Source organism: Ctenopharyngodon idella, chromosome 3 (assembly GCF_019924925.1).
Source record: "Ctenopharyngodon idella isolate HZGC_01 chromosome 3, HZGC01, whole genome shotgun sequence".
NCBI classification, from domain to species: Eukaryota; Metazoa; Chordata; class Actinopteri; order Cypriniformes; family Xenocyprididae; genus Ctenopharyngodon; species Ctenopharyngodon idella.
The window spans coordinates 11,961,078-11,988,302 of NC_067222.1; the positions used below are offsets into that span (position 1 = coordinate 11,961,078).

General features: G+C 38.9%; 2 protein-coding genes across 6 annotated transcripts in view; both read right to left on the reverse strand.

Annotated features, from left to right (window-relative positions):
* Positions 1–27,225, reverse strand: part of LOC127509886 (gastrula zinc finger protein XlCGF7.1-like) — a 115,628-nt gene extending 88,403 nt beyond the window's left edge. The window contains exon 1 of one of the 5 annotated variants that reach the window (XM_051889139.1): positions 27,057–27,212. In XM_051889139.1, the coding sequence (XP_051745099.1) occupies positions 27,057–27,114 (58 nt within the window). In that variant the 5' untranslated portion in view covers positions 27,115–27,212. Of the gene's footprint in view, positions 1–9,097; positions 9,265–27,056 lie in introns of those variants that run through there. The other 4 variants (XM_051889134.1, XM_051889105.1, XM_051889119.1 and 1 more) reach the window with 4 other exon arrangements.
* Positions 25,263–25,931, reverse strand: LOC127510126 (gastrula zinc finger protein XlCGF49.1-like). The gene has a single exon (XM_051889607.1). The coding sequence runs from the start codon at positions 25,929–25,931 to the stop codon at positions 25,263–25,265; it is 669 nt and encodes a 222-aa protein (XP_051745567.1).

Below are 27,225 nucleotides of genomic sequence, written 5' to 3' on the forward strand. Positions count from 1 at the left end.
ATGATTGATATCCAATGCACAGTAAATAATTCTTAGTAAGGTAAAAACACGGAAAACAATAGTTTTGAATTAATTAAAATTTTAATTGAACAATGAACAAGTCATACAGGCATTAGTATAAACTGTAAAACATTTTGCTGCAGGTCTAACAGGTTTGATCATTATCTATCCTGAAAAATCTATTATAATATTATTCTTATACTTTCGATCATCCAGGACAAAGCACAGATTTCAGTAGAACGAGAAGGCAGATGTGATTTCACTGATCCGCTTCTTCCTAGTGTGAACTCTCATGTGAATCTTCGGCCTTGATTTACATGTGAAGTGTTTTTTTTTTTTTTTTTTTTACATTGAGGACATGAGACAGATATTTTGGCTTCTGTTTTTCCTTTCTAGTTCACGTTCATCAGGTCTAAAAGTCAAATTTATAAGATGTCAACAATTAAAAAAGTTCTTGAAAAAAAAAATTAATTCACTTGGGTTTTTATGTGCTTTAATTTGTGATGTTTTATTCTCTGAAACAATGTAAATCTAGTGATCATCAGCATGTTCTTCATGAACGAGGAATGAAGAATAAACACCAACCTCTTTGTTCTTCAGTATCATGATGTTTCATCTGCAGGTTCTGGATCACTGGATCTCTCTGTCCTCTCCTTCCAGATTCTTTCTGGTAGTTCTGACAAAAACAAACAAGCTTCATTTCCAACAGACGTGATGCGAGACGAATAATAAATATTTCAGACTAATCATGTTAAAAAAATAAACATAAATAATCAACAACCAAACTGATTACAGTTTAATCATGTACGCTAACTGTGTGTGAATCTACCAACCATGTCGATTTTCAACAGTGACAAAAAAAATAATGTCACATGGTGAGCTGGTGCAGGAAACGTGCCTGAGCCAAGTTGTCCTCAACATGATAACGCTTCACATCAAGTGCTTCAAATAAACTTATAGGCGATTATCCTGGATGCTGCTGTTTACTCTGATGTGGTATTAATTACAATTAATACTCACTCTGATGAGTTCAAATTCAGTATACAAAGTGCACTGTCAATTTTATAATGGATGTAGGACAAGGAAACAAATTGCAAATTGTGAAAAAGTATGTAAATATGTAAAGGAAGATCTTTTTAAAACACACTAAACTGGCAGCAAGAACAATTAAGAAAAAAAATATTTATTTCACTGACAGCTAAATAAATGCTTTCTGAAAGTAATGCTCTGGCATCATCCAGCTGTCAGAAGAACTATAACACAGATGAATTGATTTTCCATGCATGATTTACTAATGAAACTAAAGCATGATGATTATAGTTTATCCAAGAAGGGTTCAGTAAATGCACACAAATACATCAATACTCTAAATGTGCTAACTTTAGACATTGTTTTAAACATCATATCTGCTGCACTGTATGATGTCCGAGTCTCATAATGATTATTAAATAAATATAAATCATTAAGTGTTAACATGACTCTGCAGTTCCACATGACTCTGCAAAAGTTTAGTAAACTCTGTCTGCATTTATATTGGCATCATGTTATACATAAAAATTCACCAATGCTAAATTACTGTCATGTTTGCTTTATGTATTAATATGCTACTTAAATAATCTTTGAAAGCATGGTTCGGAGGCCCTACGTAACTTGCATAGTTTTTGTCGGGAGATGTTTTTCCATTTTGTTCAAATGCTTGTCGTGAGAGTGAGCGAGTCTCTGTTTAATTTTATAATATAAGCGTCAGCAACTCAAGCAGACAAATTTAAAAGTAGGTTTTAGATTCTTCATGTAAACTGTAAACTTCAAGTAATTGTACTTTTATGAAAACAGCAACTATAACTAATGTGGCAGATTTTTTTCAGAGGTGGCCTAAAGTCTTCACACTGTGAAAAATGTCAGGAATTTTGGGCTAATAAAACATGTTGAATTGGCGTCTGTGAAAGAGAGACCTCCGATTGGCTAATCAATAGGGCTAAAGGTTAATCAAAATTAAACCACATGTGATTTAGCAGAGGCTGCATTTTTTTATGCACAGTGAAGCACGGCTCTGTGATCTGTAAATGCTGCTCCTTCTGAAAGCCAGACAATGCACATTGTTCCAGGAAATCCTTACACTGTAAGCCGTAATGCTCAAAATGCTGAATTGGTTTGAGTAGGACAAACTTAAATTGAACCAATTAGCTCAGTTAAATTAACTGTTATGAGTATTTAGAACTTTTTCTTTTATGTTCACAGCACTGACATATTTCAAGTAAACTGAACTTTTTCATTGTTTTGAGTTGTATGAACTCATTTCTTTTAATTTAGACGAACTTAAGTTTAACTGAAATTGGCCTGGGATTTCTAATTCCCAGCATGCTTTGCCCATGGCACTCGAAAGGGAGAGTAAATGTAAAAAAAAAAAAAAAAAAATTGTGCAAAATTAATGGTAAGGGAGATTTAGTAGTGATTAATCTTTTGTTAACCATCATGGTAACAAGTAGCGCATGCAGCTTAGTTTGAGAGCAGGTAAGTCACATGTTGCTGTACTCATTCAATAAGTGTTATACTATGCTATTGTTAACATGTTAATTAGCAAGTTGGCATTTTCTGAATTTTCTTATTAGGGTTTACAGTGAAGTAAATAACTCACTTGATTTGGAAGAACTCAAAATAAAAAAAGTTACTTAAATATTTTATGTTAATTGCTATCAAAATGTATGAGTTAGCTCACTGAGTACATCAAGTTAGGAGCAATTATCATGCATGAGTACTACAAACTCAAATCTTGATAGTTCTGCTTGCTTAAAATTGGAAACAACATAACTCAAATTTGATTTAACTGATTACCTTACATTTTTTGAGTTGGCCCAACTTATTCGGGTTTACAGTGTATGGACATACTATCGCAGTAGCTTAATAAGGGGTAGCTTAATAAGAAGATTGAAAAGCTTCAATGAAACATAACTTATAAACACACAACTACAACAATATAGGGTTATCTGAGTTCTTCAAGCCTTCTCTGGTATTTTCATGATAGAGTATATTTATACTTCAATGCTAATCGACATAGCCTTTATCACTATATTGAATACTATGAAATAATAATGCTTGAAAATACTGTTTGATGTTCTTTCTTCTCCGTAATGCTTGGTACACATTGTAGGATTTAGGACTGTACCAGACAAAAGATGAAGCATTTTCTGTGGCTCTGAAGATTGAATGTGGTTGAATGTGCATTTACTGCCATTTCTTTGCATTGCTCTGAACAGACAAATCTCATGTGAAATTTGTACTGAATAGTGTAAATACGTCCTGTCGCTCATTGTGGTTGTTAGGTACACAAGAGATTTTGCTGTGCATCACATGAAGATGAACAGCTTACCTTGATCTCAGAATGTGGTCATGTGGTTTCTCCACTGCATGGATCTTCATGTGTATCTTCAGGTGACTTTTAAAATAGAAACTCTTTCCACACTGATCACACGTGTGCGGCTTCTTTCTGCTGTGGATCCTCTCATGTGCTTTCAGTGTTCCTGATTGACTGAATCTCTTATCACAGTGTGAACACTTGTAAGGTTTTTCTCCAGTGTGAATTCTCTGGTGCACTTTTAAACTGTCTGCTGTAAAAAAGTCTTCTCACACTCAAAGCACATGTACCCTTTCACACCAGTATGTATTTTCTGATGTACTTTTAAATTTCACAGCAGTGAAAATCTCTTTCCACACACAGAACATGAATGTGGCTTCTCCTTTGTATGAACTACCAGGTGTGTCTTCAGGGTTGATGCACTACTATGTTTTGCCGCAGTGATCACATTTGAATGGCTTCTCTCCAGTGTGAACTCTCACGTGAAGCATAAGACTTGGTTTTTGTGGGAAACTCTTTCCACACTGATCACATGTGAACGGCTTTTCTCTCGTGTGGATTCTCATGTGGCCTTTAAGGTATGCTGATTGTGTGAAACTCTTCCCGCACTGATCACATGCGTATGGCTTTTCTCCAGTGTGGATATTCATGTGCCCCATAAGATATGCTTTTTGTGTGAAGCTCTTCCCGCACTGATTACATGTGAACGGCTTCTCTCCAGTGTGGATTCTCATGTGACGCTCAAGATTTGGTTTGATCGAGAATCTCTTTTCACACTGATCACACATGAAGGGCTTTTCTCCAGAATGAACTCGCACGTGATGCTCAAGACTTTCTTTGTATGGAAAACTTTTCCCGCACTGATCACATGCGAACGGTTTCTCTCCAGTATGGATCGTCATGTGACACTCAAGACTATGTTTGCATGAGAAACTCTTCCCACATTGATCGCATGCGTGCGGCTTCACTCCAGTGTGGACCTTCATGTGTACGTTAAGATGTGTTTTTTGTAGAAATCTCTTCCCACACTGATCACATGTGAACGGCTTTCGAATCCAACCTTTAGTGTAATCGTTTGTTTTACTCGCGTTTTCGCAGTTTCCTCTATTAAATCCAGTCATGCAGCAGGTTCTTTTGCCACTCAGTCCAGCTGAGGGAGCGCGTTCCGGCGGGAAAGTGATGGAAGCCAATCACAGCAGTGTGCGTTTACACTGAAGTCTCACACAGACACTCCCCTTAAAACAGAGCGTTCAAACCAGAGGGCTAAAATCAGGGTAAGAAAAATGCCTTTTATTTATAAATTATGACAATTTTGGATGTACAAAGCATACTAACATTACCCCAGAAAACATTATAAAACAATAAAACAACGCAGTTCATGACCCCTTTAACAGTGAATCTTTATGACGCGTTGCACATGCTGAGTTCAACAGTTTTACGATTTCAAAAAACAATGAGCGAAATTAAAATCTAAATCTTCTCGCTGATGGTTCAGTTGCATTTTAACACATTTGAAACGTGGATCTGAGACATTTTAAAGACAATTAAGGTCTTATTTTTACATTAAGGATCTGCGGACAGCTTTGTTAGCTTACAACATTAATTAAAGATGAATCAAGAATACACACCAACCTGCTTGTTCCTGATGTTTTATTACTCTTTAACAAACACCATCTTCTCAGACGAGTTGCTGCACCTCCAGATATTCCTGCTCGTTTGAAAACTTTGAGGATGGGAATATTACAGGTATTTATTGACCCAATTTAAAAATCTTTTTTATGAACCAAAAGCACATTTATAACAGTTTTCAGTAGCACAACATATCACAGAGACCAAGCTGAAAACAAATCTTTTTTTTTCTCTGAGGTTGGTGGTTAGGAAACAAACGTATTACCGCCACCCACTGGACTGGAAGCGACGAGAGGAAAGAAAATATTAATTTGGAGAAAAAAATACTTAGCGCTTGTACTTGCTGTAGTCTACTGTTTTTAGGTAATGTTGCCAACAATTTTTATTTGAAGCAGTTTCACCGCCTAGAGCAGGAGTGACGGTGATCTATCAAGTGTTTTTCCATTGGGGCTCATAGATTATGTCGTGACTGAAGTTAATAAATCTGCATTGACAACATATTAATGTGATGCAACTATAAAAGACAGTCTTAAATGAGCAGAAACCAGCAAAATAACAAATAGTCTACTAAGAAATTGCTGATCTCTTATGAAATCGACCAGAGTACGTGTTTGTGGAAGAGACTCCCACAGGGATGTGCTTGATAGGGCTGCAACAAACGATTATTTTGATAATCAATTAATCTAATGGTTATTAGAATGATTAATTGACTAATCGTTGATTATTATCCTGGTTAATCAGTATGCTTTGATTATTCCACATTCAATTAAATTTAATTTCCTACCGTTTCAGAGAGAAAAATATTTCTGCCAGTCACGGGTCTTTTATGTGGAGAACTCTCCTCATCTTTGCATAATGATGCTTTTAAAAGTTAATGACCAAATGCATCGCAAAGTTCACAATGCTGTTGCAGATGAAATATAATGAAGATAACATTTAATACATATTTTTTATTCAGGTTAGATACTGATTATTAATCACTCAAACCCCTTTATCTTAAATGTAGACTTTTCTCATCTTATTTTCACTGGCAGTCTCTCAGGACTAGTGCATCTCTGAGCCTACATTCAGCATGAGTAAAATACTTAAGTACTGTTAAAATCAGAGACTTTTACTCAAGTCGTATCGGAATTGGTTACTTGTAACTTCTAGTGGTCATTTTCGATGTAAGGTATCAGTACTTTTACTCAAGTATGGTTTTTAGGTACTCTTTACACCTCTGTTCATTTTCTACTCAAAATGGCACATTCACACTCAAATACGACCCGTCAAATGTTAATGTCATTGTGTATTGTGTACCAAGTACTGAGGTCTCTGTGTTCAGGTGCTGTTACTTCTAATATGTAGATATGGTGTCTACACAATATCTACTGTATTATTTAATTGGATGTTTCTAAGTAAAGTATACACTTTAAAAGTGTAGTTTAATTCAGTTAATATTGTTTGAGTAAAATGTACTGCAAAAGAAACTTCAAATTATTCAACCTTTTACCAGCCAAGTTAAAATGACTTATTTTCTTTGTTAATTTTACTTTGTTAATTTACTACTTAACTTTGTTAAGTAGAGTTACTTAATTCAATATTTGAAATTTACTTAAAAAAATATGCATACAAAAACTTGCAAAAGAAAAATTTAGTAAATTTTACTCAATGTTTTTTTTTTCAGTGTATGAAAATTTTAAAGGTAGACTTTTTTTGAACAAGCAATTGTTTGTTGATGTTTATATTTCATATGTTTTATATTACACATTTATTAGAGGAAAGCATTGGGCAGGATGTGAAATAATATTGTTTAAAATAATGAATTAAAATGATTTTTTAAAATAATATTTTTAATGTATAATATTGTTCAGTTTTACTAGTAGATTTAGTAGATTATCAAAATAATTGTTAATAGCAGCCCTACACCAGTGTGCTCACCAGAAAAAGGTGGAGATGGAGTGATTTAACTGTGACTGTCTTTCACAGAAGAGATTTTGTTTCTCAGCACATAAAGATGAACTTATTGTGATTTCAGACTGTGGTGATGTGGTTTCTCCACTGCATGGATCTTCATGTGTCGCTTCAGGTTACTTTTAATAGTGAAACTTGTTCCACACTGATCACACGTGTGCGGCTTCTCTCCAGTGTGGATCCTCTCATGTGCTTTCAGATTTGCTGACTGACTGAATCTCTTGTCACAGTGTGAACACTTGTAAGGTTTTTCTCCAGTGTGGATCCTCTCGTGCAGTTTTAAATCGCTACCTGTAGAAAAAGTCTTCTCACATTCAAAGCACATGAACTCTCTCACAGCAGTGTGTATTTTCTGATGTCTCTGTAAATTTCGCAGCTGTGAAAAACTCTTTCCACACACAGAACATGAATGTGGCTTCTCTTTCGTATGAACTGTCAGGTGTCTCTTCAGGTCTGATGACCCAATAAATGTTTTCCCACATTGATCACATGTGTGCATCTTCTCTCCAGTGTGGATTTTCATGTGAACATTAAGTTGTTTTTTGTTTGTGAAACTCTTTCCACATTGATCACATGTGAACGGCTTCTCTCCAGTGTGGATTTTCATGTGAACTTTGAGGTTTGCTCTTTGTATGAAACTCTTTCCGCACTGATCACATGCATGTCGCTTCTCTCCAGTGTGGATCCTCGTGTGAACATTAAGATATGATGATTGACTGAAGCTCTTTCCACACTGATCACATGTGAACGGTCTCTCTCCAGTGTGGATCCTCATGTGAATCTCAAGATGACATTTGTGTGTGAAACTCTTTCCACACTGAGTGCAGGTTGCAGATTTCTTGGCTCTTCTTTTCTTTAAAAATGTCTTTTTAGTCTTTGAGCGAATCAAATGTTTTTCTCCAGGTTTGTCATGATGTTCCTCCTCCACTTCACTCAGTTCTTCACTCTCATCCATCAGGTCTGAAATGAAAGAAAAAAAGTGTAATTTCATTTTCAGTACATCAAGACAGAAAATGAAGTGAAAGGACATAAAGATGAACCCTGATGTTAAAAAGTAGACGACTGCTATAAAATATTACTAGCACTTTGATGACTTTTTATGAATTAATTATCATCCCTGAAACTTTCCATAAATGAGGTGCATTGATCTTCAATAATTATTTTTAAAACATTACACAAAAATCTCATGATTCTGTTGTGAGAACTATTAAATATTTGATCAATGACAAAATTATCTAACGTGATTTTAACGTTAAAATATACAATACTACCATATGTTGACACCAACTATTAGATAATTTATTTTACTAAAGAACTTATTAAACTAGATTTTTCCTTCAACTGACTTCCATTCATACGCGTGTGACACCATTAAAACACAACCTCAAACAAAAGAGCACAAATTGTTGCCATCAAGTGGAGTAGATTGTATATTTTTACATTTTGGAATGATTATTATTTGTTATAAATGCTTGTAACAAAAATGATGCTGCAGATTGTGACATAAGCTTTAACTATTTTTATTGGCGTTGCCTGTGTCCTACATGTTTCACTCAACCCTGTTATTTCTTGACATGATTGAAACAAAACAAACAAACAAACAAACAAATAGAGAATATCTTAAAACTGTGACACCCAGGAAGTGACATTTTTTTACACAGTTTTTACACAAATGAATGACTGCATCCATCAACCCTGTTACTAAAGTTACTCTAAGAAGAATAATCTCTAACTATGAAAAACTTCTATAATTTATGAGAAATACAACTTTATCAGGAATTATGAATCATATTTTGCTTAATTTATGCTTACAACCCTGTCAGCCATTCTGGAATGTTTATTTACTTGATGCAGTTTGATGTTTACTGTTTATTCCTGAAAAAATAACAATGATGTTAATATATTTAAAAAAATAGTCATAACATTGTTGCAAATTGTGAACCAGATATAAAACAAATGTAAAATAAAACAAAAAATAATAATATTTAATGTTATTTAATGTTTTAAAGTTTCTCAAACTTCCCTTTACTGACCATTTGTAAAAAAGAAAAAAGATCCTTCCGTTTCATAGTTTAACTGTTTATCTAAATGTGCAGAAGTGCTTGAATCTTTCTAACATGAATGTTGTTCAGCATCATGAATGAATGAAGAATAAACACCAACCTCTTTGTTCTTCAGTATCTTCAGTGTGTTTCATTCTGCAGGGTTCTGGATCACTCATGTTCTCACTGTCCTCTTTAATAAACTCAGTCTTTGCAGATTTCAGCTCTTCCTGATGCTCTGATGCTCGTCTGATGGGAATATTCCAGCATTTATTGGAGAACTGATGTGGGAGGAGCTTCACTGATGATGTGATAGCTGTGGGAGGAGCTTATCTGCCAATATGAAAAATATATCATTTACTGAGTTTGTTTTATATATAATATATATAAATATAAATAATGGTGTGAAAAAACAGATGAAGCATAAACATTTATTTAGAAATAAACGTAGATATCTGTAGCCAACAAATCCCCTCAGTCTGCTGACACCAATGAAATGAGCTTTAAGTGTCAATTTACAGCAGATCTGAAGACATCAGCATAATAAATGAGGTGAAAACAGGAACTATTGACATGAAATAAAGAGTGTTTTCAGGATTCCCTTTCGAGGGAACTCGCACTGCGTCCCGAAAGGGGCGCTATGGGAACGCCCTCAGCATGAATGCGTCTGATGCACGTGTGTCAACTAGTCCAATGGCGAGAGTGAACGTCACTGGTGGGTGACGTCACGACCAGGAAAGGATAAATACACATCCGGAAAGACCGGCTTCAGCTTTTGTGCCTCAGCAAAGCGATCTGTGTGAAACTGTCTCTGTCTATTTATTGTTGTTTGTCCTCAAGCATTATATATTTCTAGACAGGAGTTTATTGGCGAGCAAATAGCAACTTGAGTCGTGTGTGCTTCCCTGCCCTCGCTACTATACGAGTGGGGATACACGCGATTCATGTGTTGTTTGTTTGAGAGCAGAGCAGACATGTCAGCTCTTGTATTGGGATCTGACGGTGTTCATTCATAAATTTCCCGATGTGATGCACTATCGAGATTTTTTAGCTCTGCTCCACTTGGCTTTTTTCTTGAGGGAATAAAGTCTTGAGCAATAAAGAATCTATGGCTTGGATCTTGCGTTTGCCGAGGCGACGCGTTGTTTTCGGGTCTGCAAACTGCAATAAAGAATCTAGTGGCTCTGATCTCGCGTCTGTCGAGGCGACGCGTAGATTACGGGTCTGCAAAAATGCAATAAAGAATCTAGTGGCACGGATCGCGCGTCTGCCGAGGCGATGCGTAGATTTCGTGTCTGCAAACTGCAATAAAGATTCTAGTGGCTCTCATCTCGCGTCTGCCGAGGCGACGCGTAGATTTCGAGTCTGTAAACTGCATTAAAGATTCTAGTGGCACGGATCTCGCGTCTGCCGAGGCGATGCGTAGGTTTCGTGTCTGCAAACTGCAATAAAGATTCTAGTGGCTCTCATCTCGCGTCTGCCGAGGCGACGCGTAGATTTCGAGTCTGTAAACTGCATTAAAGATTCTAGTGGCACGGATCTCGCGTCTGCCGAGGCGATGCGTAGATTTCGTGTCTGCAAACTGCAATAAAGATTCTAGTGGCTCTCATCTCGCGTCTGCCGAGGCGACGCGTAGATTTCGAGTCTGCAAAATGCAATAAGAATCTAGTGGCACGGATCTCGCGTCTGCCGAGGCGACGCGTAGATTTCGAGTCTGCAAACTGCATTAAAGATTCTAGTGGCTCTCATCTCGCGTCTGCCGAGGCGACGCGTAGATTTCGAGCCTGCAAAATGCAATAAAGAATCTAGTGGCTCTGATCTCGTGTTTGCCGAGGCAACGCGTAGATTAGGGTGTGCAGACGGCAGTTATAAATATTCAACCAATCATTCAGACCGTGTACACTTGTCTGGTGATTCATTGATGCATTTAATTTGAGGAGTTAAATGGGATATTGCCTGGTTTTTAAAAGCTATATGTCTGCACTAATAACTCTTTATTTTGATGTGTGTATGGCCTATATGCATACTATATTTAGCATTTCTTTCAGACAGTTTTAACTTGTCTGATAGATCATTTGCTGCATTTAATTTTTCAGGAATTAAATGGACAGTTGGCTGTAATTTAATTTTGAGAAATTAAAATAATACATATTTATCTGACTTTAAGTAGTTAGATTCATGTATTAGTTCAGCCTTTCATGTAGATCCTGACGCCAGTGGTGTTAGGCTTCTTAGGGCAGCCCCCTGCGGGGTGGAGCGGTGTACACCTCAGTATACGGTGCCCGTGCCACTTCGTTGCCCTCAGGGGACCGATCTGCTAACCCCATCACTCTCGGTGCTTTGGGGCGCAGCGGTTTCCAGCAAGCTTTGATTCAGCGCTCACACGACGTTGCATCAGGCTCGCACCCTCTGAATGGAATCTAAGGGCAGCCCCATACGGGATAGAGCGGTGTACACCTCAATATACGGTGCCCGCTCAACTTCATTGTCTGTATGGGGCCGTTCTACCAACCCTGGCACCCTTGGTGTTTCAGGGCGCAGCAGTTTCCAGCAAGCTATGACTCAGCGTTCACACGACGCTGCGTCAGGTTCGCACCCTCTGAGGAGGGTCGAAAAGCAGTCAAATGGGTTGTTTCCTGCCAGTGTATTTCAGGTCACCAAAGTGGCTGCTCTAGGTATACCAGAGACCAGCTTTGAGAGGCTGGTTCCCTTTTGTGGATTTTCTGGCAGAGTTGAGGCTTCTGCCAAATTTATCTCACTGGGCAGGCTCTGGTGATGGAACAGAAAGTAAACTCTTTTGCGAAAGGAGCTACAAAATGGGTTCCTCCTCCCAGCAGAGAGTTAGGGTTTTTAGGGCCGCTACTATTTTGTTCCAAAGAAGGATGGAGGGTTGCGTCCTATATTAGATCTTAATCATTTGAATCGTTCAGTCAGGAGACTTGGGTTCAAAATGTTGACGCTAAACCAGATCCGAGGACTGGTTTGTCATGATAGTTCTAAAGGATGCATACTTCCATGTCTCTATCCTTCCACAGCATAGGAAGTTCCTCAGGTTTGCTTTCAGAGGCAAAGTATACCAATATTAGGTTCTTCCATTCGGTCTAGCTCTATCACCCCACACGTTCATGAAATGCGTAGATGCAGCTTTGGCCTTGCTCAGGCTGCTGGGCATACGCATTCTGAACTGATTAGATGACTGGCTAATATTAGCGCAGTCAGAACAGATGGTCAGTTCGACATCGAGATGTCGTTCTTGCTCATATAAAAATTGGGGTTGTGGCTGAACGCCAAGGAGAGTGTGCTTTCTCCATTACAGAGAACCACCTTCCTGGGCATGGTATGGATTCAGTGACGCTGCGGGCCGTTCTGTCGCCCACTCGTATTTCTGCAATCTTTTCAGTCACACAGGAGATATATCTAGGCCAGTCACTCACTGTAAAACAGTTTTCTAAAACTGTTGGGTCTGGTGGCAGCTGCGTCCAATGGTGATACCTTTTGGCCTGCTGTTCATGAGACCCTTACAGTAGTGGCTCAGGACCAAGGGTTGTCCCTGAGGGGGAACCCACTTCGTATGATCAAGATCACACGGCGGTGTCTCCGCGCCTTGGTTATATGGAAGAAAAGTTGGTTCCTGTCCCAGGGCCCTGTGTTAGGAGCTTAATATCATTGAGTCACTCTCATGATAGATGTTTCTCTCATAGGCTGGGGAGTGGTAATGGAAGGCCGCTCAGCTCAAGGGCTGTGGAGGAGTCATCTTTCGTGGCACATAATTGCCTGGAGATGATGGCAGTGTTCAATGCATTGAAGTTCTTCCTCCCAGACCTGAGAGGTCATCGAGCTGTCTGGACAGACAATGCATCGGTGGTTTCTTGTATAAATCAACAGGGGGGTCTGCGCTCGCACCCACTATCTGGCACACCAGATCCTCCTGTGGTCCTTGGGAAAGATGCTCTCTGTGAGAACAATCTTATTCCAGGGACCTAGAATATAGGAGCAGACGTCCTGTCGAGACAGGGGCTGAGGCCAGGGGAATGGAGACTTCACCCCAAAGTGGTGAAGCTTATATGGGAGATCTATAGCCACGTGGAAGTGGATCTTTCGCGTCTCAGGATACGGCGCACTGTCCACTGTGGTTATCCCTTACACATCCAGTTCCTCTTGGACTGGATGCCATGGTACAGACATGGCCGGGGCCATGTCTGTATATTTTTCCCCCAATTGTTCTGCTCCCAGGAGTTCTGGACAAAATTCGCCGGGAAGGAATAAGTCTGTTAGTAGCACCTTACTGGCCAAGTCTGTTATGGTTCTTGGAGCTTGTGTTTCTCCTCGACGGCTCTCCCTCGGAGATTCTGATCAGGAGAGACCTTCTATCTCAGGTGAAGGGTTTGATTTTTCACCCCGCCCAGAAGTATTGAACCTGTGGGTTTGGCCCCTGAGGGGGCCCAACTCATAGTATCTGGTCTCTCAACCGAGGTTGTGGAAACCATACTTTACTCCAGAACTCCAGCCACAAGGAAACTATCCTCGTATTTCTGCATTCCATGTCCCTGTGGATGGTATAATTGTGGGGTATAACCCTTTGAGGTATCGTTTCCTTCGTGGCACTCTGAGGCTGAGGCCTGCAGCATGCTCTAGGGTTCCTGCTTGGGTTCTCCCCTAAAAAAAAGTAGGAGACCTTTAGGCCCTATCTGTATCCCCTACGTGCCTTGAGTGTGCACCAGGGATGGTCAAGTGTTCCTTTACCCTACCGGGTTATATACCTAAGGTTCTGACCAATATTCCACGGCCTATAGTGCTGCAAGCTTTCTGTTCTCAGACCCAGACCAGGAAAAGTTGAATCTTGTGTGTCCAGTGTGAGCACTGGACACCTAATGTCCACAGAGCTGCCCTGTGGAGGACTTCAGATCAACTGTTTGTTTTGGACCGCGCTATAAGGGGTCTCCCTGCGTCCATGGTTAGCAAGTGGATAGTTGAGACTATGTCACTTGCGTATGAGGTCTCTGGTCAGCAGTATCCACTGTCTGTCAGAGCTCACTCTTCTAGGAGTATGGTGGCTTCCATGGCCTTGTTGTTGGGGGTTTTCCTCAAGGAAGTCTGTGATGTGGTGGGCTGATCCTCGCCACTCACGTTGTGAGATGATATATCTCGACCTGGACGCAGCTCCAGGCTCATCAGTGCTCTCGTCTTAGTGTGCCACAGTTTCACACGGACAGGCATTTTGGAATTATGGCGTTTTGGGATATCGTTCCCATAGCGCCCCTTTCGGGACGCAGTGCGAGTTCCCTCGAAAGGGAACGTCTCAGGTTATGACTATAACCATGGTTCCCTGAGAGAGGGAACGAGACACTGCGTCGCGTTGCCATACTCCCTACATTCCTGTGATCGATTTGCTTCGGCAATTTAAGCTGAAGCCGGTCTTTCCGGATGTGTATTTATCCTTTCCTGGTCGTGACGTCACCCACCAGTGACGTTCACTCTCGCCATTGGACTAGTTGACACACGTGCATCAGACGCATTCACGCTGAGGGCGTTCCCATAGCGCCCCTTTCGGGACGCAGTGTCTCGTTCCCTCTCTCAGGGAACCATGGTTATAGTCATAACCTGAGACGGTTTCTCTGTTAATATTGATGATCCTCAGACTATCAACACTCATTCAACAAGACATTCAGATCATTAGCAGATCATCTCAATTTATTCTGAGTATTTGCTGTTAGAAACACATTATTTGAGTCAGGATATATGAGAAAAGCCTATAAAACTGCTCTATTGAAAGATAATGATTGAAAGGAAAGGCATAGGAGGAGAGGCTGTCAACGGTAAATTGTAATTACACTTTTTTTTTAATTCAAACAAAACTTACATTCTAACAAATATGCATAAAAAACAAGAAGAAAAACAATAATCATGAAAGTAATAGTTGAACAGAAAATATAAATAAAATCCCCCCCACCCAAAAACTCAACCCATAAGTGCTATCCAGAGGTAAAAGTAGGTAATGTAGGCATGATAAACATATTAATAACAAGTTTGCAGAAAGGACATAGAAGGGGACCAATTTTTTTCAAATAACAAAGCCTTGTCTATTAGGGTATACCTAATTCTTTCTTGATGCAGTGTACTTGACAATTCTGTCAGCCATAATTTAAGAGTTGGAACTTTATTTTTTTCTAATACAAAATAATACTTTTTTTCTTTTTTTTTAGCAGATATTAACCCATAAGAAACAAACTGTTTTTGTACCCGTGCAAGTCTCAAAAATTCTTCGGAAACTCAATTAATATAGGGTCTGGTTCAAAAAGCATATCCAATGAGCAATAAGCAAACTTCACACCGGGTTCATCCTGAAGGATCTGTCTTACTCTGGCAAAGGCTGCCCAACGTTTTACCACAGCCAAAGGGTAGTCTCTGAAGATCTGGATGTTAAAGGTTAGCTTTCTTTGTGAAGACACTTTGCACATGATGTTCTCCATTGTATGGCCATGGTGTACCCGAGCAATAAACCGACTTGCTGTTGAGCTGGCCTCTTCCATCAAGCCCACGTCTTGGCCGAACTTTCTCCCTCATCTTCCTTTTCTTGTTTCTTCGACACAATTTAAACAAGAAAATTGTGATTGATGTTGAACATATGCAACACTATTAAAGGTACGAGAGCACTAATTATCTTAATGTTGTCCTGTTTTAATGAAATTTGAGAGAAAATCAGCGGAACTACAAAACTCTGTAGATAACAGCATCTGTATATTGTCTGTAAGTATGTAAAATTGTATTCTACATTGTCTGAAGTGTGCTCTTAAGAATTTCACTCACCATGGCACATATTCTGTACAATAAAACTGATTTGATTTGAACTCATGTCTTAATCCAACTTAAACCTGGAAGCCCCCTTTCTGCTGGTTGTGTAAAGCTGTGGTGAGATGGAGACTGTTGTCTTACGAAAAAGTTCATTTTATGAAGTATACTTTAGTTATGTTCAAGTATTTTTTTAAGTATACTTTATGTAGTAAGTGTAATATCAGTGTACTAGTAGTAAACTTGTAAATGTCCTGCTTGGGACTAAATTGGACCGATTTAGTATATAAAAAGCATATGTTTAAGCGTACTGAGTGTTACGGTAGTAAACTTTAAGTGCACAACTAGTTCACAACCATGTTTCTCAATTGTACTGAATCTGTACTACAAGTGAACTAGTAGTTTACTATGTTAATACTTGAGACTTAAAAAATAAAGAGTGTTTTCAGCAGCTCTGTTAATATTGATGATCCTCAGACTATCAACACTCATTCAACAAGACATTCAGATTATCTTACTTTATTCTGAGTGTTTACTGCTAGGAACACATCATTTGAGTCAGGATATATGAGAAAAGACGATAAAACTGATCTATTGAAAGACAATACTGTTATCTGAAGACATCAGCATAATAAATGAGGTGAAAACAGGAACTATTGACATGAAATAAAGAGTGTTTTCAGCAGTTTCTCTGTTAATATTGATGATCCTCAGACTATCAACACTCATTCAACAAGACATTCAGATAATCTCAGTTTATGCTGAGTGTTTAACTATTAGATCATCTCACTTTATTCTGTTTAACTGTTAGAAACATTGTAGTTCTTGAGTTTTAAATGTTTGTAATGAAAAAGACCCCCGGTTTCACAGACAAGGCTTAAGCTAGTGCTAGACTAAAATGCATGTTTGAGCTTTTTTAACTGTAAGCAACTTGTACTGACATACCTTAAAATATGTCAGAGTCATTGTTTTGTCTCAAGATGCACACCAGTAATGTTTTTTCTAAAAGCTACTTAAATGCCCTAATTGAACTAAGGCCTAATTCTGGTTTACAGACACTGAAACTACAACAGGACGATTGGATCATACTGGGCATTGATCAATTGATAATTAATATGAAGTTGGGATTTCCAGAAAAGTAGCATAAAAGCGTGAGGAGTAAAAGGCTTCATCAGATGCTGAACTGCATTAAGGATAAATGATCCAGGGATCTACAATATTGCTGGACAAAGCTAGATTATTTTGCGTTTTTATTGTAACCAATAAAGTAAGTAGCCTATTTTTATTGTTACAGTTGCATTCTGTGAGACTTTACTACAAACTGAGCCTCCAAAAAGAAAGTCTTCTCCATCATTCCAGAAGAGCTTCAGTCTGCGGCGGGTGAGAACTTTATGATTTATGCTAGATTTGACCCCACCTGAATAATCAGGGTTAAATGTGTATGATAAAAAAAGACAATGCAAGACAAGGCAAGGCAAGTGACTGGACAAAGAACAGACAGAAGCTGAGGGCTTATAAACACAGCTAACAAGGGAGCAAACGAGACAAATGAACAAGAAACACCTGAACTGAAGATGTTTTAATTAATCCAGTTATCCAGCCGCTAAACACTTTCACAATAAACTCCACAAAGATGCAGTTTCTGAAGTTTAATCTTGAAAAAATGTGAAACTACAAAGAAGAGAGAATACACAAGCATTAATGTCATAAAGTAGATAAACACTTTGAAAAGTTGAGTAGAACAAGTTACAATTGCTAAATTGAATGCTACATTGCAAAATTACCAACAGACTCAATTATAACACATAGCTCAGCAATAAAGTACTCAATGCTCACAAAACAAAATTAAAGGGGTGGTTCATTGCGATTTCACTTTTTTAACTTTAGTTAGTGTGTAATGTTGCTGTTTGAGCATAAACAGTATCTGCAAAGTTACAGCGCTGAAAGTTCAATGCAAACGGAGATATTGTCTTTTAAAGTTATGGCAGTTTAATGCCTACAAAAACGATCGGTTTGGACTACAACGGGTTGGTGACAACATAAACCCTGCAAAACACACCCCTGGGAACACGCAACAAAGTGGGCGAGGCCATGTCGCACAACATAATGGAAGTGGAAGAGTTGTGTACACCGGACGTGAGCGACATGTCAAAAGATAATAGAACCCATTATAATCTGTGATATTTTATACACTGGATGCACGTGGAAGACAGCTTCCAGAATCTATGCGAGTTTAATGCTGGATTTGCACAAAGGCTTTTACTGAAAGATGAAGCAGTTCCCACTTTAAAAGCAGAAGCTGCTGTTTATCGGCCCCAAACTGTAAGTACGTTTTATTGTTTGTACATGTCTTTTAAATGTACAGTTCTGTTGCTATTTTTTGGTTGCATCGAGGACGTAAACAAAGACCAACACGTTTTTGTTTCGCTAGCCAGTTAGCTAAATTCTATTGCATACTTCTCCAGCAAATGCCAACAAACACCAACTAACGTCTATGTTCATAGACAAACAGTTGTTCATGCTATAAATTAAACGTTACATGTAACAATGAATGGTAAGGGGCGCTGCATTTCCAGACGCTTCAGCGAATCACAAGACACTGGGCAAGCTAACCAATCTGAGCACATTGCGTATTTCGGAGGGAGTGGCTTCATAGAATCAAGAAAGTCAAACGAGCTGTTCGAATGACAATGGAAACAGAGGTATAGAGGTAAAGGTAAAATATATGAAAAATTCGTCTTTTTTTAAAAAAAACGAAGCATTAAGACAATGGGTTAAACTGTGCCCCAAAAACACAATCAAGCCTAGAAAAAAAAACACTGAACCACCCCTTTAAACATTGCATTTCAAAGGGCTTTGATAGGCAAGATGAAGCTGGATGACTGCAACCACATGGCATACCTTGCACAACTAAAGCACTTAAGTAATTTTGCCTACTTCCTCTTAAAACAAGAATAGGAAAACTAGGGAAAACTCAAAAATAAATATCAAAATAAAAGTTCTTGTTCAAACCAAAGTCCAGCACACTCCCTGCCTGGGGTTTGTAAAGACCCCACTTTATTAATCTAGTGTCTTAGGGGGAATAAAGTAGAACCACTTCTGATATAAGGCAAATGAAGTTTTTCTGTACACCTTCTTTAATGAATTTTAGCTTCACTTTCCTCACAAGACCATCTTTGCTAGGTAGCACTTTTGTAATGATAGCCAAAGGCCACTGATTTCTCTTGGCTTGGCCATCTTGCATCAACACAATGTCTCCTTCCTCAAGACAAGGCTTCTTATCTTGCCACTTCTGCCTACTTTGTAGAGTGGAAAGGTACTCACGGCACCATCTTGTCCAAAATGTTTCTGCAAGATTTTGAACTCTTTTCCACTCAGCTTTAAAAAGATCTTTATCTGTAAACTGACCAGGTGGCGGAGGGATTGAACAGGTTTTCTGGGTCAGCAGAATAGCAGGGGTGAGTATTAAAGGAGCTTCAGGATCTGAAGAAACTGAGATGAGAGGGTATGCATTAATAATAGCAGACGCTTCAGCCATGAGGGTTACAAGAACTTTGTGTGTGAGATGCAGGGACTTTGTTTCGAGCAGCATACAGTCAAGAATATGTCGGGCTATACCCACCATCCTTTCCCATGCACCTCCCATATGTGATGCATGGGGAGGGTTGAATATCCATGTACAAGCATGTTGTTGTAGATACTTCTCAAGATCAGAGCTTGATGTTTCTTTATTCATCTTGAGCTCCTGCACTGCTCCAAGAAAATTTCTGCTTGGCGGGTCCTCTTATTGCAAAAAAAAAACAAAAAAAAAACGTCGTAGAGCATTAATGAATCCGCTTGCACTCAATGTCTCTACAATGTCAATGTGCACTGCTCTTGTGCACATACATGAGAAAATGACCGCCCATCTTTTGGAATTGGAGTAGCCTCCTCTAGTGCAGCAAGAAACCACCTGCCATAGTCCAAATACATCGACTCCTACATATGTGAAAGGTGGAGCCACTTGAAGTCTTTCTGCAGGCAAGTCTGCCATCTGTTGGAGCTCTGTAGGACGACAAAGCTTTCTGCATGTCACACACTTGTTAAGTAGACTTCCAATGCATCTTTTGGCGCTCATCAGCCAATACCCAGCTGCTCCCTCAGTAAAATGCCTTCCTGGATGCTTGACTGCTTGATGATAGTGTAGAACAAGCAAAGTTGCTACGTGATGTTTCCCAGGAATGATCACAGGATTACATTCTTCCTTCTCAAAACCTGCCTGAGCAATATGGCCACCAACACATAGAAGACCTTTGTCATCCAGAATAGGATGAAGTTTCCATATACTACTTTTAGGTCAGAGATTGCATCCTGCTTTTATATCACTTAGTTCCTCGGAATAGGCTACATGTTGAACACTCTTTAGGATAACAATCCTGGCTTTTTCCAACTCCTCATTTGTGGGACTGTTAGTACAGAAATGCCATCCACTACATCTTGGCTCTTTTGTTAAATGGGAGAATGTCTGGGAGATGTGGCTTAAACGAGCGATCTCTCTGATTGGGCTCAAGCTGGAGAAGCGGTCAAAATGTTCAGGAGTCAGGAACTGATTTGATACTGCAGTTAGACATAAAACCACTTGTGGTCCGATTTCTGGATCTAATGCAAGATCAACAAGGTCATAGTTCTCTTGAGGCAAAGAAGTTTAAGGTTGGAGAGATCAAAAGTAAGTCTGGCCCTGTAAGCCAAATTATGCTACTGAGATGATCAGCTGCTACAGATCTAGACCCATGATCTGCAGGATTGACATCTGATGGAACATAGTTCCATTGACTAGGAGTAGATGACTGAAGAATGCATTGGATTCTGTTGTCCACATACACATAGAAACGTTTTGTTTGATTATGAATATATCCAAGAACAACTTTACTGTCTGTGTAAAACTGGATACTGTTGAACTGCAAGCCTATTTCTTCTATAACCATGTCTGCGATCTCAACTGCAGCACAGAGTTGCAATCTTGGAACAGGCAGATCTGGTCGTGGTGCTAACTTTGACTTTCCAAACACAAAGCCAGTACCTGTTTTGGCCATTGCGAGATGTAGAGTGCAGATATGCTACAGCTGCAACAGCTTTCATGGATGCATCTGTGAATATACACAACTACCTTGTCTGAACCTCTGAAGTAGGAAAAGATGAGTAAGTATATGGGATCTTTAGATCTTGCAGGTTTTATAAGGAGTTCCTCCATCGTAACCAAGTCATCTGGTAATGGAGAATCCAAATCTTCAGCCTGCACGGAGAGTTCCCGGAGCAACAGCCTTCCTTTGATGGAGCCTTCCTTTTCATGGCAATGAAACCACATGGATCATATAGGTTGACAGTACACCTCGCCAAGTGAATGGCTTCTTATCATCAATGGCTTGGAAAGTAAATGTGTCTGATGCCAAGTTCCATGACACTCCTAGACTGGCTGGACTTTCAAAGAAGAGGTCAACATCTTTGATACCCACAGCCCGATCTTTAGGGTGAAATGCCTCCATCACTGCAGGTCGATTAGAGACTATTTTATGTAGTCTAAGGTTTGCTACCGCAAGCATGTCTTGAGTTTGCTTGAGAACATTAATTGCTACTGCTTCAGTAGGGAAGGATTTCAGAGCATCATCAACATAGAAATCATGTTCAACAAACTACTTCACTTCACTCTCAAAGTTAATTTCTTCCTCTTTGGCTGTTCTATGCAAACCATAAATAGCAACAGCAGGAGAGGGACGACTGCCGAACACATGAACACACGTTCTGTATTCCACTATTTCTTTACCTGGGTCATTGTCTTGATAACAAAGAAAGTGCAAGAAATGTCTGTGATCCTTTCTGACTAAAAAACAGTGGAACATGTGCTGAATATCAGCGGTAATAGCCACTGGCTCCCTTCGAAATCTCAGCAAGGAGGCTATTATTGAGGTCTGGCCCCACAAGTAGGACATCATTCAATTAGACTCCATCATAATGTGCACTGGAGTTGAAGACCACACGGATCTAGTTTGGCTTCTTCAGATGATAAACACCAAACAAAGGCAGATACCAACACTCTTGATCTCTCTTGAGTGGGAGAGCAATTTCTGCACGTCCGTTAGCAAACATGTTTTCCATAAACTCAAGAAAATGAGCTTTCAACTGAGGACGTTTGTCCAAAGTATGATGAAGTGAAGAAAGATGGTTGTAAGCGTACTCCCTGTTATTTGGAAGCCTTCTTCTAGGAACTTGAAATGGCAAAGGAGCCACCCAGCCATTGGATTCATCTTGATAGAACTCTTCGTCCATTATGCAAAGGAACCTTTCATCATCCACTGATAGTGCAAGCTTATGATCTCTGGATGTACGAACAAAAATTGATTGGCCTAGCTTTTCGCTTGCACATGTTGCTAAAGCACTTACACCTTTTGATGCAAGATGATCTTGAAACTGAAGTTTGGTGCCGAACTGCTCTTTTACATAGAACTGACTTTCACAGGGCCAGAAGAAACTGGGGCGACCACTTTCAAGTATAGAGGGCTTAAAAACATCTACATGAGCAGGTCGGTGAGCACCTCTAAGACACGTCTCCAACAACAACCCATACAAGACCTAATTTTTTAGCAAATGGAGCGTCATGTGAACCATTAATCTGTTGGCGGACCTTGTGGATCCTAATAAGGTCCCTGCCAAGGAGAAGGAGGATGCTAGCATCTGGGTCAATGGCTGGTATTTCATCAGCAATATCCTTGAGGTGACTGAAACAACGTGCTGCATCTGGGGTAGGAATTTCAGAATGAACATTAGGAATCTGATTGTACTTTAGCAGTGTAGGAAGACGAAGGCTTACATTCTTATCCAATGACTCCACAATGTAGCCACTTGCTCTCCTTCCTGTTGTCTCTTTTAATCCAGCACATGTCTTGAGTGAATACAGAAAAGAAGATCCTTTGATTTGAAACTCTTCAAAGAATTCTGTTCTTGCCAATGAGCGGTTGCTCTGTTCATCCAGAATTGCATACATTCTTCTGGATTGCGTTTTGTTACCCTCATGATATACGTTAACCAGAAAAAACTTGGAACATGCTCTAGCACTCATTTCAGCTCCACACTTCAGTACACGTTGATGTTACCTCTTGATTGGTTAATTCATTTTCCTTCCCGCCATCTTCTAAGACAGGGATGGTTTTCTTCTAGGGTGCTGGACCAGGATGTAGAGCTGAAACATGACGATAAGTCCGATAGGATCGCAACATTCAAAGTATTTATTCCAGTTCAATCCAGTTGAGGAACGTATTCATCACGCTGGTATGGACGGTTTGCTGTGCCACTGGTTATCGTGTCGATGAGGCCTTCACAATGGATGATCTAGTTGACTCAATCTCTGCTCAATCATAGTCATAATCATAGTCTGTGGTGCGTTGGACGCTAATCTAGAAGACTCTGATGCTGATACATGGTTTACTTCTGTGAAGGCTGCTGCTAGAATTTCAGCTTCTTGTATAGCTGCATCTCTTTCTTTCTCCTCCTGCAGCACCTCTAATGTTGCTTGAAGTCGGGCTTGTTCCACTTTAATCTCAATTTCTTTTTATGCATTAGCCGCTCTGGCCTTGGCTGCCTCAGCACTTGCACAAGCTTTCGTGATGGCTAAACTGGCCATAGAACTTCTAGATGAGGTAGAAGACTGAGAACTTGAGAAAGCATCTTCACCTTCTTTGTGCCTGCGATGTCAGAGTGACGATTTGGATTCTCTTGAAGACATAATTTCTGTGCAGGCTTACAAGCAGAGATATTCCTCTATCTCTCTGATAGATGCAGTTGTTAGACAGGCATCACATCCATTTTTTCAATTCGAAAAGAATGGTGGGATTTGGCGTGTAATAGAAGTGAACACATGAAATTGAGAAGAAGATTAAAGCAGCGTTTACTTGACAATGGCAAAGCAAGATAAAATATTTTTCTTTTTTGCAATAGCCTGTTAAGCAAGCTATTGTGAATGTATAATCTGAGATTTTCTTGAGGTATTCTATTTATTTCATTTATTTCGTTTTGTATTTAATTTGTTTAAAGTATATCTAGCCTATTTTCTAAGTCCTAGTTAAAGTTAAAGTTATTTCTTATTGTGATTTGGCTTTACTTAATCTGTTTGTTAACAGTTAAACTGTTTGTTTAGTTAATCGTTTGGTGTGTGAGTAGTAGCCTGCGCTTAAAAACTGAGGTGCCGCTAGTTGTACTTTTGTTTTAACGGTTAATGTTTTATAACACTATAAAAAAAAATACCCAATATTTTTTATCACGTGTGGCGCTTTGGTTTAGTGGCTGCATCATCTTATTTAAATGCAATCATGTTTAAAGTCTGTTATTCTGGATGTTAACTTGAACAAATTTAGTCTGAGTGTTTGTGTAGGCCTACATTTTTCACAAGCTCTGAGAGAAAGTCCGCAGGTTGTGGGAAATGCCGGTCCTCGTCAGACATTCAGTGGGAGCGGGCGGGTACAGGTTTAAGAAATCAGTCGCGCGCAGCGCTCTAATGGGCGGTGTGCCGGAGCTGGCCGTTGGACATTTCAGTTAAGTTATTTGAATGCATTTTAAAATTTAATCTGAAGAAATCATGATGTTCTTTGACCTGCATGTTTAAACACACCCGAAGGTGATCAGAAACGCCAACCTCTTACAACACTCAACAGGAAGAGAGCAACTTGTTATTTCGGACATTGACTTGCTTCTCTCTTGAAAAAAAAAGAAAGAACAAAGAGTTTGCTTCTGAACAGACAGCAAATCTTTGTGATTCTTGAATCTTCTCCTTTGTGTGAATCTTCAGATGTTTCTGCAGAACTCATGCTCGATGAACTTTTCATTTCTTGTTCAAATCCATCAGGTCAAAAGAAACAATAAATCATATAAGATTTCAAATGAGAGACAGACGTGAAATGAAAATTGAAGCTCAAAGTCAAGATCATGATGAGTTCAATAGTCATTTTAATCCCATCAAATCTGGTCGACAACCGCTGTGTCACGATTATGATCTATTTTAATGTCATGAAGATGTGTTATAAATCACTAGTTTGGTCATGAAATGGAGCGGGTTTGACATGTAATCTTCGTTTCCTACACAACACTGATTGGTCACTGCTGCTTTCTCAATATTGTGTAATAATATGTATAATTTGTTAATAATGTGAGCATATAATTACTGTGAACTTATTTCATTTGAGTCCAAATTAACATTTTAAACAGATTTTCACTGCATTGCGCTTTACTATGTACTACTGTAAGTCAAGTCACCTTTATTTATATAGCGTTTTTTAAATTGTGAATTGTTTCAAAGCAGCTTCACAGTGATAACAGGAAATTAATGCAACAAATATTGTTATATATAATATATACATAATAACTTATAATGATTTCAGACTGTGGTGATGTGGTTTCTCCACTGCATGGATCTCCATGTGTTGCTTCAAGTTACATTTAATAGTGTTTATATTTAATACATTTAAAAGGTTTCACTCTCTGCTGTGGATCCTTTCATGTCTTTTCAGATTTGATGAAAAACTGAATCTCTTGTCACAGTATGAACACTTGTACGGTTTTTCTCCAGTGTGAATAATCTGGTGCTGTTTTAAATTGTTTGCTGTATTAAAAGTCTTCCCACACTCAAAGCACATGTACTCTCTCACACCAGTATGTATTTTCTGATGTACTTGTAAACTACACAGCACTGAAAAACTCTTTCCACACACAGAACATGAATGTGGCTTCTCCTTTGTATGAACTACCAGGTGTGTCTTCAGGGCTGATGCCCTACTAAATGTTTTACAACACTGATCACAAGTGAACGGCTTCTCTCCAGTGTGGATCCTCATGTGAAGCTTAAGACTTTGTTTGCATGAGAATCTCTTTCCACATTGATCACATGTGAACGGCTTCTCTCCAGTATGAACTCTCATGTGGTCATCAAGATTTTGTTTGTATGTGAAGCTCTTTCCACACTGATCACATGTAAACGGCTTCTCTCCAGTGTGGATCCTCATGTGATGCTCAAGATGTTTTTTTCTAAAACTCTTTCCACACTGAGTGCAGGTTGTAGATTCATTGGCTCTTCTGTTCATTAAAAATGCCTTTTTAGTCGTTGAGCAACTCAAAGGTTCTTCAACCGCCTCGTTCTCTTTCATCAGGTCTGAAATGAAAGGGAAAAAAAAGACTAATTTTTATTTTCAGTTCATCAAAATAATTCAAAAAGAGAAATATGGAGTGAAAAGACATAAAAGTGATCTAATAGACAACTGGTATAAAATATTATGATCATTTTGATGCATTTTTATAAATTATTGTCACTGAAACTTTCCATGAATGACGTAAACTGATCTTCCAATTACTATTTTTAAAACATTAGAGACAAATCGCATGTTTCTGTAGTGACAACTATTAATTATTTTTGATCAATGACACAATTATCTAACATGATATTAACATTAAAATATACAATACAGCTATATATTGACACCAACTTTTAGACTGATATTAAAGGAACACTCCACGTTTTTTGAAAATAGGCTCATTTTCCAACTCCCCTAGAGTTAAACAATTGAGTTTTACTGTTTTCGAATCCATTCAGCCGATCTCCGGGTCTGGCGGTACCACTTTTTGCATAGCTTAGCATAGTTCATTGAATCTGATTAGACCGTTAGCATCTCGTTAAAAAATGACCAAAGAGTTTCAATATTTTTCCTATTTAAAACTTGACTCTTCTGTAGTTACATCGTGTACTAAGACCGACGCAAAATGAAAAGTTGCGATTTTCTAGGCCAATATGGCTAGGAACTATACTGTCATTCCGGCGTAATAATCAAGGAACTTTGCTGCCGTACCATGGGTGCAGCAGGAGCAATGATATTACGCACAATGCTCAATTTTACAGCAACTGCCTTTGCTTAAGTTAACAACCCTGTCAGTCATTGTGGGAAGTTCATTTACTTTGGCATTTACCGTTTATGGCTCAAACAATTACTATATTAAAAAATACTATATGTTTAAAATGGTGCCAACATTGTTACAAAAAAGTGTGAACCAGATATATAAATCTAACATAAAAGAGCTAACATGATGTTTAGTTTGACCTGATGTTGAAAATAAGTATAAAACCTCCCTTTACTGACCATTTGTTGAAAATAAATAAACCAGAAACTTTTGTAGTATTTCATAGTTTAACTGTTTGTCTAAATCTGCTGAAGTGTTTTTGAATCTTTCTAACATGAATGTTGTTCAGCATCATGAATGATTGAAGAATAAACACCAACCTCTTTGTTCTTCAGTATCTTCAGTGTGTTTCATTCTGCAGGGTTCTGGATCACTCATGTTCTCACTGTCCTCTTTAATAAACTCAGTCTTTGCAGATTTCAGCTCTTCCTGATGCTCTGATGCTCGTCTGATGGGAATATTCCAGCATTTATTGGAGAACTGATGTGG